At 40.1% G+C, this 12,661-nt stretch overlaps 1 protein-coding gene across 25 annotated transcripts in view; it reads left to right on the top strand.

Annotated features, from left to right (window-relative positions):
• Positions 1-12,661, top strand: part of LOC138762153 (myosin-IIIb-like) — a 550,501-nt gene that overhangs the window by 178,435 nt on the left and 359,405 nt on the right. For 22 of the 25 annotated variants that reach the window (XR_011356778.1, XR_011356777.1, XR_011356779.1 and 19 more), the window contains 3 exons: positions 5,244-5,370; positions 7,911-8,121; positions 8,962-9,109. Coding sequence is in view for 19 of the 25 variants with exons in the window: in XM_069935663.1 (XP_069791764.1) it covers positions 5,244-5,370; positions 7,911-8,121; positions 8,962-9,109 (486 nt within the window). In the remaining 6 variants the exon portion in view is untranslated. Of the gene's footprint in view, positions 1-4,609; positions 4,784-5,243; positions 5,371-7,910; positions 8,122-8,961; positions 9,110-12,661 lie in introns of those variants that run through there. The other 3 variants (XR_011356780.1, XR_011356781.1, XR_011356782.1) reach the window with 2 other exon arrangements.

Below are 12,661 nucleotides of genomic sequence, written 5' to 3'. Positions count from 1 at the left end.
GCTGCCCGTAAGATTTTTTTCCCTCTACTGGAAAGTGGCCAATCTAATCAGGACAGATTGGGGTTTCTGTCCTGGACCTGTCTTTGGAAGAGCTGAGCGACTAACCCTTTCTATTTGAAGGCCACCCCCTACTCTTTCCCTTCCCAGTATTTTTGGGATCCAATCCCTAAAAAATCCTATTGGATCTCTCCCTTCTATCTCCTCTTTCACCCCTACAATTTTTATGTTATTTTGCTAAGATTTTCAAAGGTGTCTAGTCTGTCCCATATTTTTTCTTTCTCCCTTGCCCAGGTTTCCCTGTCATTTTCCAGTCTCTCCATGCTAATTCCATCCTTTCCACTTTTTCTTCTATAATAGTCACCCTTCCTGATAATTCTCCCATAGCTTTCCTAACTTCTCCCAGCTCCAATGACAGGTCTCTTAAAACTTTTTAAAATCTGTTTTCTGAAGCCTTTATTACTGTTTCCATCATTACTTTTAAGTTTTTTATAGAAGGCTCCAGTCCTTCTTTTCCTCTCTGCTTCATTTTTTTTCCATCCTGTCTATCTGCATGGTTGGGTTGTACATTTCATCTGCGCAGCTTCCCATGCTGCTGCTGCCTGACACCATTACCGCTGGATCGGGATCACCCCTGTCATTGCCGGAGGATCGCTGCTGCACCTGGGATTCGTCCCTCTCTGCAGGTGAAGGTAAGTCTATGGTGCTGTTTGCATCTTTTCTTATATGTAGTTCTTTTGGGGCAGAGCTTTCCTTCACCCCTCCATTGATCTCCGCATTGGTGGTGCCCTCAGCTCTCTTTCCCTAACTTTCGCCATGAGCAGGGCTCGCCTAGTGGCGTGGGTGTCATTTCTCTTGCCATGGCGCTTACATTCTCTTCTCAGCCTGCCCATCCTCTCATACCTGCTTCCTCGGGGATCAGGAAGTGGTTTCAGTGGCCCGTCCACCTGCAGAACGGGTCGTGACTCCACCGTCTTTTTCGGGCAGGTTCCACAGTTTTCGCTGCCACGGGGCTGTCACGGGGGGTCATCTTCAGTGCTGCTTCCACCATTACCGCTGCCGTTGCTGACCACCCCTCTGTTGTCGACACTATCACTGCCGACACAGCTCCCCTCTCCGCTGTCGCCACTGCCTCACTGGCCCCTTCACACTGCAGGGGTTATGAGCACGACTCCTCACCACCGCTCTCTGTCCATATTTGTTGCAAACCTTGGGATTCGACCCGATGCATCGGCACTGACTCCATCTTCATGATATCCACACCGGTGCCTGGGTCCGCCATGGAATGAGTCTAGCTGCCTTCTGACCCCATGGGTCCTCCAGGTAGGATGTTGATTTTCATCTCTCCTGCCATTTCCCTCACCACGAGGCCAGTTCTTTTGGCAGTTGTTAGGCGTTTGGGCCATCATTTCTTTCAAAATCATTTTCCTTCTTCCCCATTCTTCTGGCTTTAATTCTTCTACCAAACACTTTCCCCGTCCCTCACCTTCTTACTATTTTACCAGTTGTTTTCTATGTTTTTACCCACGTTCGTGCTGGAGCTCTGAGGAACCCGATTACCCTCTCCACTGCATCATGTAATCCTGCTGACATGCTTTCTTCACAATGGCATTAATGTGTTGAGTCCAGGAAAGATCCTTTAAGATAATGTCTCCCAAGAACTTAAATTAGCTCACCCTTCCCACCTTTGATCCCCCAATGATCACACATCTGGTTTACCCTTCCTGAAGTCAATAATCAGGTCCTTGGTTTTGGTGACAATGAGTGCTAGGTTATTGTCGGCCAGGTTTTCACTCTCCCTCCTGTATGCTGCCTCATTGCCCCTTTCTATTCAACCAACTACCGTGGTATGTTCAGCGAATCTGTAGATGGTGCTGTTGTCATACCAGGCCACACAGTCATAGATGAAAAGCGAGCAGAGCAGGGGGCTAAGAATATAGCCATGTGGAAGGAGATGTTCTTACCAATCCTCACTGATTGTGGTCTGGAGGTGAGGAAATCAAGGATACACTTACACAGTTGGGTATTGAGTCTCAGGTCTTAGAGTTTGCTGATCATTTTTGAGGGGATGATGGCATTAAATGTCACTCTGTAGTCAATAAAGAGCATCCTGATGTATGCATCTTTACTGTCTAGGTGTCCCAGGTCTTTCTGCTCAGCTTGTGAGATGACATCTGCCGTAAATCTGTTGCTAGGCGAATTGGAACTGATCCGTGCTGCTGTTCAGACAGGAGCTGATATGCTTCAACACCAGCCTTTCAAAACACTTCATTAATGATTTAAGCAGGTTACCATACTCTTCTTGGGCACATGCACGATTGACTCACATTAGAAACAGGTGTGTACCACGTCTGACCAGAGTGAGATGTTGAAGATATCTGTGAATACATTGGTAGCACAGATTTTTTAATATTCAATCAGGTATTCCATCTAGACTGGATGCTTTCCTCAGATTCACTCTCCTGAAGACAGGCTGCATGTCATCCTTAGATACGGACAGGAGCAGATCATCAGGGTTGTGCGCAGTGGTGGTTCTTTCTTGTTCTTGTGGTCGAATCAGGGATCGAAGACATTGAGTTCATCAGGGATTTGCCATCTTCTACTGCACTGGATTTTGTTTTGTAGCATGTTATGTTATTTAGGCCCTGCCACAGCTATTGAGTATCCCTCATGGTTTTCTTTTTCATCTGAAAATTCCCCTTGGAGATGGCTTTCTGCAGGTCATACCTGCTTCTTCAATAGTGATCCAGACATTGCTGCAGAGGTGAGGTGGTTCTTTGAAGAAATTGCCTTTGTCATTTTGTTGTACTCTGGAACATAATTGTTTCCTTTCTTTTTCATAACAAGCATGGAGAGAAGCTCGTTGATCTAAAGATGGACATATTTTACCTGGCAGATATCTTTGACAAACTCAATGTATTAAACAAGACCTTGCATGATAAACACAATAACTTCATTGATAGTAAGGAAGCCATTGTTTCTTTACTTAAAAAGTTCAGTCCATTTGGAGCGATATGAGATGTCAGAAATTTTTACAATTTCCAAATTTTGAAAGACATAAAGCATGGTAACAGGCCCAATTTACACGTAATTAACCTACATTTCGAATGATGTAGGGAAACTGGAGCCCCCAGGGAAAACCCACGCAGAGACAGGGAGAACATACAAACTCATTACAGACAGTGCAGAATTCGAACCTCGGTTCTAATCGCTGGTGCTGTAAAAGTGTTCTACTATCCGCTACACCAACTGTGTCACCCATGCATCTGGACATGAACGCAAAGGCACTGAAAGACAATGACATTACTGTTTATATGATACACCTAAAACAAATAAACACAGATCTGCAGGAAAGATTTAAACTTCAATATCCCGTATTGGATATTAGATCCATTTGAGGAATAACTCATCAATGTTGACACAGAAATTCACGAGTGGTTGATTGATCTTCAGAGTGAGAGAATTGCACGCTGTAAGTTCAATCAACTTAAAAAAAATTGAGTTGAAGTGATCTGCCGATTAGATTTTTAGAACGATGGGAAAAAGTTGAAATATTTTTAATTGCCTTTCCTTCACCATATTTAGTTGAATGTAGATTCAGCAACATAGTTTTCTTTACAAAGTTCAGGAATAGAGTTTCACTATCCAATTTAGAGCCGAACATCAAAAAACTTGCACAAGGATCACACTGAAATTTTCATTTTATAAGAATTATTTTTAAAGTTCTTTGTATTAAGTTTTCACGCCTTCGAGTTTAAGATGAACGTTCCATAATGACTCATTATATACATTGCACTCTAAGATTCATTTAAAAAAAAAATTTGTAATAAGCATGTTCAGGTTTTCTTTCCTACACGTTCAATAAGACTATCCCAAAGAAGCTTGAGAATGGCTGCTCTAAACCATAACATCTCCAAATTCTATTTTTAATGGGAAATTTTGGATTTTCTGATCTATTGTGAATTTAAAATGGACATTTATGAAAGGTTGTCTTGAATCTTTGTGGGGGGTGGCAGGAAACTAATTTAATTTAATATATAAATATTGCATTATTTTCTGTGAAAACCAGGAGTTCAAGAAGCAAATCAAAACATTGAAAAGTTGTGGATGTTTGTAAAGATTGTTTCAACTCTGTTTAATTCCAATTAATAACAAATCATACAACATTGCAAATAGTCAGTCAGGCATTATGTGTGGAGAAATAAGCTGTGTTAATATTTTAATTTGATAATATTCCATCAAAACTTGAGAAAGTTAGAAATCAATCATGTTGTAATTTTAGAAAAGGACAAGTGGGAGAAAATTAAGGAAATATCTGTTAATAGACTACTCAAATATTCTGGACAATAAAACTAATTGGATAGGAATTGTAGTAGGAAACATAAATGAGCCAAATGCTTTCTGCAACAGTCTGGTGTATGGTTCTTTGCATTTTATTCCAGATGTGGGCAACTGCATTTTAATTCTGCATCTTTCATGGGGAAATTGAACACATGGTTCCATATCATATAGTTCAAGTTTCTTGGATACCAGTGTAAAACCCAGTGACTACCATACTTCATACACACTGAATGGAGTCCTGTCATTTAACTTTGATTTTTGATGATTCCAGATTGAAAAGCAGATGGATAATGCAATGTCCAATTAAAAACATTTCAACAGATAGGTATTGCTTCTCCTAAACAGTGTTAGTCCCATTTGTGAAATTCAAAATGAATATTTGAGGACATGAGCTCCAACTCCTATTACATCCGGTAATGGAAATTCAACTCTATAAAATTCACAGGTACCTATCTCAATTTTTGAGAAGTGGAATAAAATTTGCTATCAAGGAATCTATGTAAAAAATGTAATTAAAGACACTTTTTGTCAACTTATTTTTAACTCATACACAAAGAACAGAAAAATGCTAAACAAACCATCTTCAAGAAAGGCACCCCCTCCCCCCCCCCCCCCACTGTAACACAGGAGATGTTTGCGTTCTGCTATAATCATATAATCATGAATAATAGGAGTTTGAAAGAATTCAAAGTTCAGAGGATACACTTGCTGTTGAGAGGAAAGCATATTCTGTTCATATCAATAAAAAGCTCCCTCACATTATTCATCTGAGATAAATGCTCTTATAAAAATCTTTATAGAAGTGCTTGAGCCCCTAATCAGAAAGTTGTGTCTATATTGAATAGGAAACTTTTAAAATTAAACAATCATTGCATTTTGTGTGATTGAATTACCTCTCATTTCAGGAGGTTCGCTCTGTGTACAGAGTTCTTGCTGCAATCCTAAACACTGGAAATATTGAATTTGCATCCAGAGCCTCAAAACATCAGATGGATAAAAGTGAAATTCCTGATGGCGAGCCGTTAGAAATTAGTAAGTTTTCTCCACAGATTACTAAAGAGCCAAGCTTAATGTAAAGAGAAATGTGATCAGAAACAGATGACGTCATCCTGAAAGTTCCTCCAGTATCAACAAGCTCATCATATACCTCGCTCAGCATTTTCCTACATTAACCCAATGAAACCTGATTCTCATATACCCTAAAATATCAATATATACTAGTAATGTAATCAACCACTGAGCCCCCACAGCTCTCTAGGGTAGAGACCACAGATATATAGAACCCACTGAGTGAAGAAAGTTTTCCTCATTCAGAATGTCTAATCATTTCTAACAGTCTGCTTCTCTGGGAACAAAACCAACAAGCAAAACATGCTTTGGTTTGTAAGAATTTACATGGCTGCTTTTTTGCTCTATATCCAATCTTAGGATACATAACACACTATGAGTATTAAGTGCTAATTAGATTTAGTAAGGAGAAAGAATTCAGAAGTATCTGAGCTCTCTTGGCATAATGTACAATGTACACATATTTCTCAGTGTTTCTTTAAACACTGCTTCCATTTCTGTGTCAGTTTCTGAAGTCATTCTGCAAAGCTTATGCTCAAAATAATTAGAATTATAACAAGTGAATATGATTTTCATTTAGTAAAAAGCCACCTGTCTTGCAGAGCCAGGTCCCATCGTAATTGGTGGAAATAACCTCTAAAGATGTTTCCAGACTGGAGCTAACACATATCACAGAACAAAGAATAGAGTGGGTGGTAGTTTTATTGGTCAAGGAGAGTTTGTAATTGATCATAAAAATATAGGTTTTGCTGTTAGTTCTATGAACAAATTCTTTTTAATGGTTGGAACAGCTATGCTCCATAATACATTTATTTCCCTTTTTATACACTATTGGTTAATGTGTATTAATTTGATTGTTTTGGGTAACTGGAATAGAGATTGATTATCCTAAACCTTCCTAGTATTGACATTATGGATTGAATTTAGTTGATGTGATTCATAATTTAATGAGTGTGTGTTGTTTGTCACTAAAGGGTTTAACTCTCCATTTAACCCACAATTTTAATGTGCAAGTGATCTTCATGGTGGTTAAATGAGGCGTTGTCAATGGTTGCACCAAGGAATGTTGAGATTCTCTCAAAGGGAGAGATGAAATCATTAAAGGAGAGACAATAGATATTCACCAAGACAAATGGTTACTTAAACAAAAGTGCTGGTTTCATTTCAGGATCTGATTTCCAGGCATGTTAATGCACGCCATTTCAAAGTCCTCTGGGATAAGGTTGGAACCTCCCCCCCCCGCCCCCCCCCCCCCCCATGGAGGATCCCCTCACTGGAGTGACTGGTTCAAGAGACTTTGCCTTCAATGACACAATTGATGTGGGTGTGGGCGAAGCATCAGATGGGACAACACAGGGGAGGGTTGGTGCAGGGATCAACTCACCTAGTGCTCAGGTTGGAAGGATGAGTCTTCTGGGTGTCAGGACATCTATACAAAATGAAAGGAGGAAGATTTAGGGGAGACATTAGGGATGTTTTTTTATATTACACAGAGTTGTGCCCTTGGGAGTTTAATGTTGGGCAGATGAGGCACCCTCCTTCAAGTGGCATCTAGGGTACATGCCCTTGTTGCCATACCCTAGATATGCCTATGTCTCCAATGGCAGCATTCTCTGTAGATGGGGTAGGCTGTGATGTCCTGGGCTGTGTCCACTACATATTGGAGGGCTTTTTGCTCAGTGGGCAGATCGTGATGCAGCTGGACAGCACACTTTCCACCACACAACTGTGGAAATTTGCCAGGGTTTCTGATGTCATGCCAAACTGCCACAAACTCCTGAGGAAGTAGAGGTGCTGACGTGGTTTCTTCATGATGCCATTAGTGTTTTGGGTTCAAGAAAGATCCTCTGAGACAGTGACTCCCAAGAACTTAAATTTGCACACCCTCTCCACCTCTGATTCTCCAATGATCACTGAATCATACACCTCTAGTTTTCCCTTCTTGAAGTCAACAGTCAGTGCAAGGTTGTTGGTGATGCACCATTCAGCCAAGTTTTCAATCTCCCTCCCATCTGCTGACTCATTGCCTCTTTTTATATAACCCACTACTGTGCTATCAGCAAACTTGTAGATGGTTTTGCTTTTGAACCAACCCACACAGTTGGAGGTGTAAAGTGAGTAGAGCAAGGGGCAAAGAACACAGCTCTGGTACTGATGGAGATTGTTGAGGAGATGTTCTTACCAATCCTCACTGATTGTGGGCTGGAGGTGAGAAAATCCAGGATCCAATTACACACTGGGCTGTTGAGTCCCAGGTCTTGGAGTTTGCTAATCAATTTTGAGGGGATGATAGTGTTAAATGTTGAATTGTAGTCATCAAAGAGCATCCTGATATATGTATCTTTGATGTCCAGGTGTTCCAGGGCTTTGTGTAGAGCCAATGAAATGGTATCTGCTGTAGAACTGCTGCTACAAGCCAACAGGCGAATTGGAAAGGAACAATGCTTAGACAGGAGCTGATAGGCTGAGTGGCTTAATTTAACACTTAAAATGTTTTCTTCTAGCTTCATCTCTACTTGGTATTGGGTCTGAAGAGCTTGAAGAAGCACTTACTTCTCACTGTGTTGTGACACGAGGAGAAACCATAGTCCGTACAAACACTGTGGATGAGGCATCTGATGTTAGAGATGCCATGTCAAAAGCCTTGTATGGGAGACTTTTCAGCTGGATTGTAAACCGCATTAATTCTCTTCTCCAACCTGACAAAAGTGTTTGGTAGGTAAATGTGTAATACATAACAAAGAATTGTGAACTTTGTGTGAGAATGTCTTTGTGATAAAATAAAGCATTGCTTGAAGAGGAAGAAAAACCAATAATCCTCTTTGCCATTTGAGTGCTGCAAAGCAGATTTAATTGGAACAATGTCATTACTGATGATGCTCACTAAATACTTTCTCATTTGTATGATGGGATCAAACTTTGTTTATCGGAACAAATATAATTTTGATTAATTTATTAACAACCCCATTTACAGATGTAAATAGTTATTCCTCAGTTGTGTCTTGTGGATATGAAATAAATGTAAATACACACGAATGTTGTACAACATGGACATCACACTGTAGATTATTCACATGATATTTTAAAAAGTAATGAAATTCTTGCTTTACATTTTTAACTCATTATCTATTTCATAGCGTACATTAAGATGTGATTTTATTTTCTCATTTCATTAAGTTGCCAATTGCATTACTACACGGCACAAATGAACATGAAACAAAATTGTCACTTTTTGACACGTCTGTCTTCAGGCTTAAACAGATTTAATATTTCTGTGTACAAGGAAATTTGATACAAAAATTTTATTTTCATGAAAATTGTTACATCTACAAGTCTGGCAACATTGGGAAAGGTTCTGGCCTGAAACATCAATTGTCTTTTTTCCATGGATGCTGCCTGACCTGCTGAGTTCCTCTAACTATTGTAATGGCGCTGATATTTAGTTTATGAAAGGATATGTAGATATATCCAATGTTCCCTTCTAGTCTTTAAAGATCATTCTGGCTTTATTTTTGGATGTTGCTTCATTATTGTGTGAATTTGAATATTTGTTAGTGATACTGAAAATGGAATGAATGTCGGGATTCTGGACATCTTTGGATTCGAGAATTTCAAGAAGAATTCATTTGAGCAGCTGTGTATCAACATTGCCAATGAACAAATCCAATTTTACTTCAATCAACACATCTTTGCCCTTGAACAGGTCAGCATAATTAAGAAGTAATCATTGCTCTTAAAGCTTCATTTCCTTGAATATAGGGATTGATGCTTTGTATAAGCATGGCATATTGAATGAAACATGTCATGATTCAAACAGCTGAATTATTTCTTCAGTGACCTAATAGGATGCCAAGTGATGTTTCATTGTGATTGTATCTTAGTTACCCTACCATATGTGGTAGGGAAATGGAAGGTATCACTACCCTGTAGCTAATGAATAAAAACAGAGGTATGAACAGAGTGCCAAACCTCTGAGTTTGATTATTAGTTTTGCTAGTATGATGATGTTAAATGTGAAGATTGGAATTAGTACCCTTGTGCTTAAGCAGTAAGCATCCTTCAATTCTGCTACTGTGGAACAGTGGTGGAATATGTGAGAAGTGTAGCAGCTGAAAATGGAGGAAATGCAGATCTGATGATGCAAGCTTTTCTCTGAGAACATATTCAAAATTCCAGTGACCTGAATTTGATCCTGACTACTGATGTGTGGGTAGAGTTTGTATATTTTTCCGTGTGACTGTGTTTGTTTTTCCAGATATTCCAGTTTCTTCTCACATCCCGAAGACATGTTGGTTTGTAATTGGCAGCTGTAACTTGCCCTGATAAAGTTGGAGGTAGCAGGAAATTCAGGAAAGAGCTGATGGAGAGAGGGAGATCTGTGGAAGATTGGGAGTGATGGATGTGTTCTAAGAACTGGCAGTCTTGTTGGTTGCGTTATGGGCCCAGAGGACCCCAAACCCCAGCAGCAATAGAAATTAACCAAGACAAATGGTTACTTAAACAAAAGTCATTTTAAAATTTTCTTTAAACATAAAAACAGGATCAAACTTTAACTTATTACTATTAACTTACCCCCGCCCCCCCCTTCTAATTCTAAGCGCATGTGTAAGTTCAGAAAAGTTATTTGGTTCACAGTCCAATTTCACTGCTCATTCCTCGAAGTTCACTGTGTTACAACAATTCTTATACTGTGCACAGAATTTAACATTTATAAAGTTCATCAGGCTTTGGTGCTTGAAAGGTAAGTGGTTACAACTCAGGAAGGTTTTTGTTGGTTTTCAGAGAGAGATTTGTTGTTCCTTTTTAATTAGCCATTTCAGTGCCTTGCTGACAAAACTTGCCCCTTCAGGGTTCTCCAGATGATAACCTCTTTCTTTCAGGTCACCACAGAGTTTCTTTTTATTTCACTTATTGTAAGTGAAACATTAGACAGCCAGTCCTCTCCTCTTGTATGAACCACAAGGGCTTTGACTTGGCCGCCTTCCAAAATGGGGCTTTCCATAAGCTTGCCAGCTTGTCCTGTTCCAGTCCCATCTGCTGTCTACTGACTGTAATACTGTAAAAGTGATGTCTGTGTCTCTCTCTCTCACTCTTTCTGCTTGCAAAACCACATGACCCTCCTAGAATAACAAGTTCTCTTCCAGACAATCTGCAGCTCCAGTAAGATCTTTCATCTGTTGCCTTTTGTAAACAGCAATCCATTAGTGAAGTCCCTTGAGCACTCTTCAAAGGTCTTGCAAAAGCTCTGAGGCCCTGATATGTCTAACTTAGGGCAGAGCTCCAGTATTTCAAATAAGATCTATTTTAAAGTGTTTGTATGTTACCTACTCTAACAAACCTTTCCCAATTTATCTCCCAAAAACATAACTATATATTCTATATACTCTGTCACAATACAATAATAAATATGATATAATTCATCACAGTTGAATAGCCTCCTGAATTGTGAGGAAATATGAAAAAGTATTTCAATTTGAAGAGCTGAAATTGCTGTGGTACCAATGCAGCACATGAGAGAGAGAGAGAGAGAGAGAGAGAGAGAGAAAAGACTCTTGTTTTCTTTGTGAACATTCATTACTGTTTTGAATGAATTATTTTAGATCATATATCTTGTATGTCAATCTCAGTTGCTTAATCATCCTTGAAATCCACAAAGGATGATTAAGCATTATTTCATTTTGGCAAATTGTGGCTTCATTGAAATCAGGTTGGAGCTTTTAGGCCATTATCAGATGGTAGGTTGCCACATTCAGAAAAGAGACGTTTTCTTTGTATTATCAAAATATGTGCTTATGTTGTACAAAATGTTGATGGAAATAAACCACTTCATGCAAGCAATAATTTCTGATCAATTATTTATATTCAGTCCTTTTATTCAGAAAGGATATTTGAGTTTGAGTGGTTGTACTATCTTTTCAGTAATTTATATTTGGATATCTTTATCCTTCATAGTGAATCTGATTTGCCATAATTTAATCTGATTGTCATCTGAAATGCATATATTTTAATGCTAGGAGCATTGTAAGGATGAGATGAGGGTATGGATTGACACTTGGAAGTATGACATAATAGCGATTAGTGAAACATGGTTGCAGGAGTGATGTGTGTAGCACAACCGAGAGCACTCAAGACCAGAGAGAGTACAACACGCTTTTATTCAGTCAGAATGGCACACATGGTCTTAGGACTGAACTGGGGTTTTTACGGGGATCCAGGGTTTATATCGGGATATGTAGGGGTGGAGTCTGGAAGGAGCCATTCCTTAGAACATCACACCAGTAGGGAATTCCCAGTTCACTACATTCACCCCTTCCTTCAGAATGAAGCCTGCGGGTGAAACAGAAAACATAGAATAATCAAAAATATATTTACAATATTTACAAATTAAACCAGTCTGGAGGTGCAGGCAGATCGCCATAGTGTTTGTGGGCACTGGACTTCTTGATCCTCCTGTGGTTCCAGGACCTTGGGTTATGGCTGACCTGGCTCTGGTTGAAGGGTGGCTGGAGCCATTTTCTGAGACATCTCACTTGAGCCCCTTGGTGTTCCCCAGGGTATCCTGAGTAGGTCTTGTCTCCCTTGGGGTGGTGGACCCTCAGTTATGGCGGGTGCCAGGTCCCTGATTGAGACAGTGTCCTCCATGCCATCCAGGTAGGCCATATAGGCATAAATGAGGTTGGCATGGAGTAGGTGCACCTTCTCCACTAGGGGGTCGGTTTTGCTCCTCCTCACATACTTTTGAAGCAGCACTGGACCTGATGCTGTAAGCCAAGCTGGGAGGGTGGTCCCTGATATTGACTTTCTCTCAATCGAAAACATCAGCTCATGAGGAGTCGCAATGGTCGCAGTGCAGAGTAGTACCTAATGGAGTGGAGCACCATGGATAGGACATCTTGCCAGCGTGAGTCTTGAAGTCCTTTGGACCGGAGAGCCAATTTTACAGCCTTCCAAACTGTAGCATTCTCTTTCTCAACCTGTCAGTTCCCCCATGGGGTTATAGCTGATTGCCCTTTACCAGCAAGAACTGACGGAGTTCATCGCTCATAAATGATGAGCCACGGTTGCTATGGATATAGCCGGGATACCTGAACAGGGTGAAAAATGGAGTTTAGGGCCTTACTGATCGATGGCATGGACATGTCCGGGCAAGGAATTGCAAACGGGAAGTGACAGTTTGCCTTAGAGAGCCAAGGTAAAGATGGACTGCTGAGAGAGTGGGAGTCGGACTAAGCATGTGCAGAAAATGAAAAAAATT

Source organism: Narcine bancroftii, chromosome 4 (assembly GCF_036971445.1).
Source record: "Narcine bancroftii isolate sNarBan1 chromosome 4, sNarBan1.hap1, whole genome shotgun sequence".
NCBI classification, from domain to species: Eukaryota; Metazoa; Chordata; class Chondrichthyes; order Torpediniformes; family Narcinidae; genus Narcine; species Narcine bancroftii.
The sequence above is the reverse complement of the archived record's forward strand: the minus strand, read 5'-3'. Positions and strand labels throughout refer to the sequence as shown.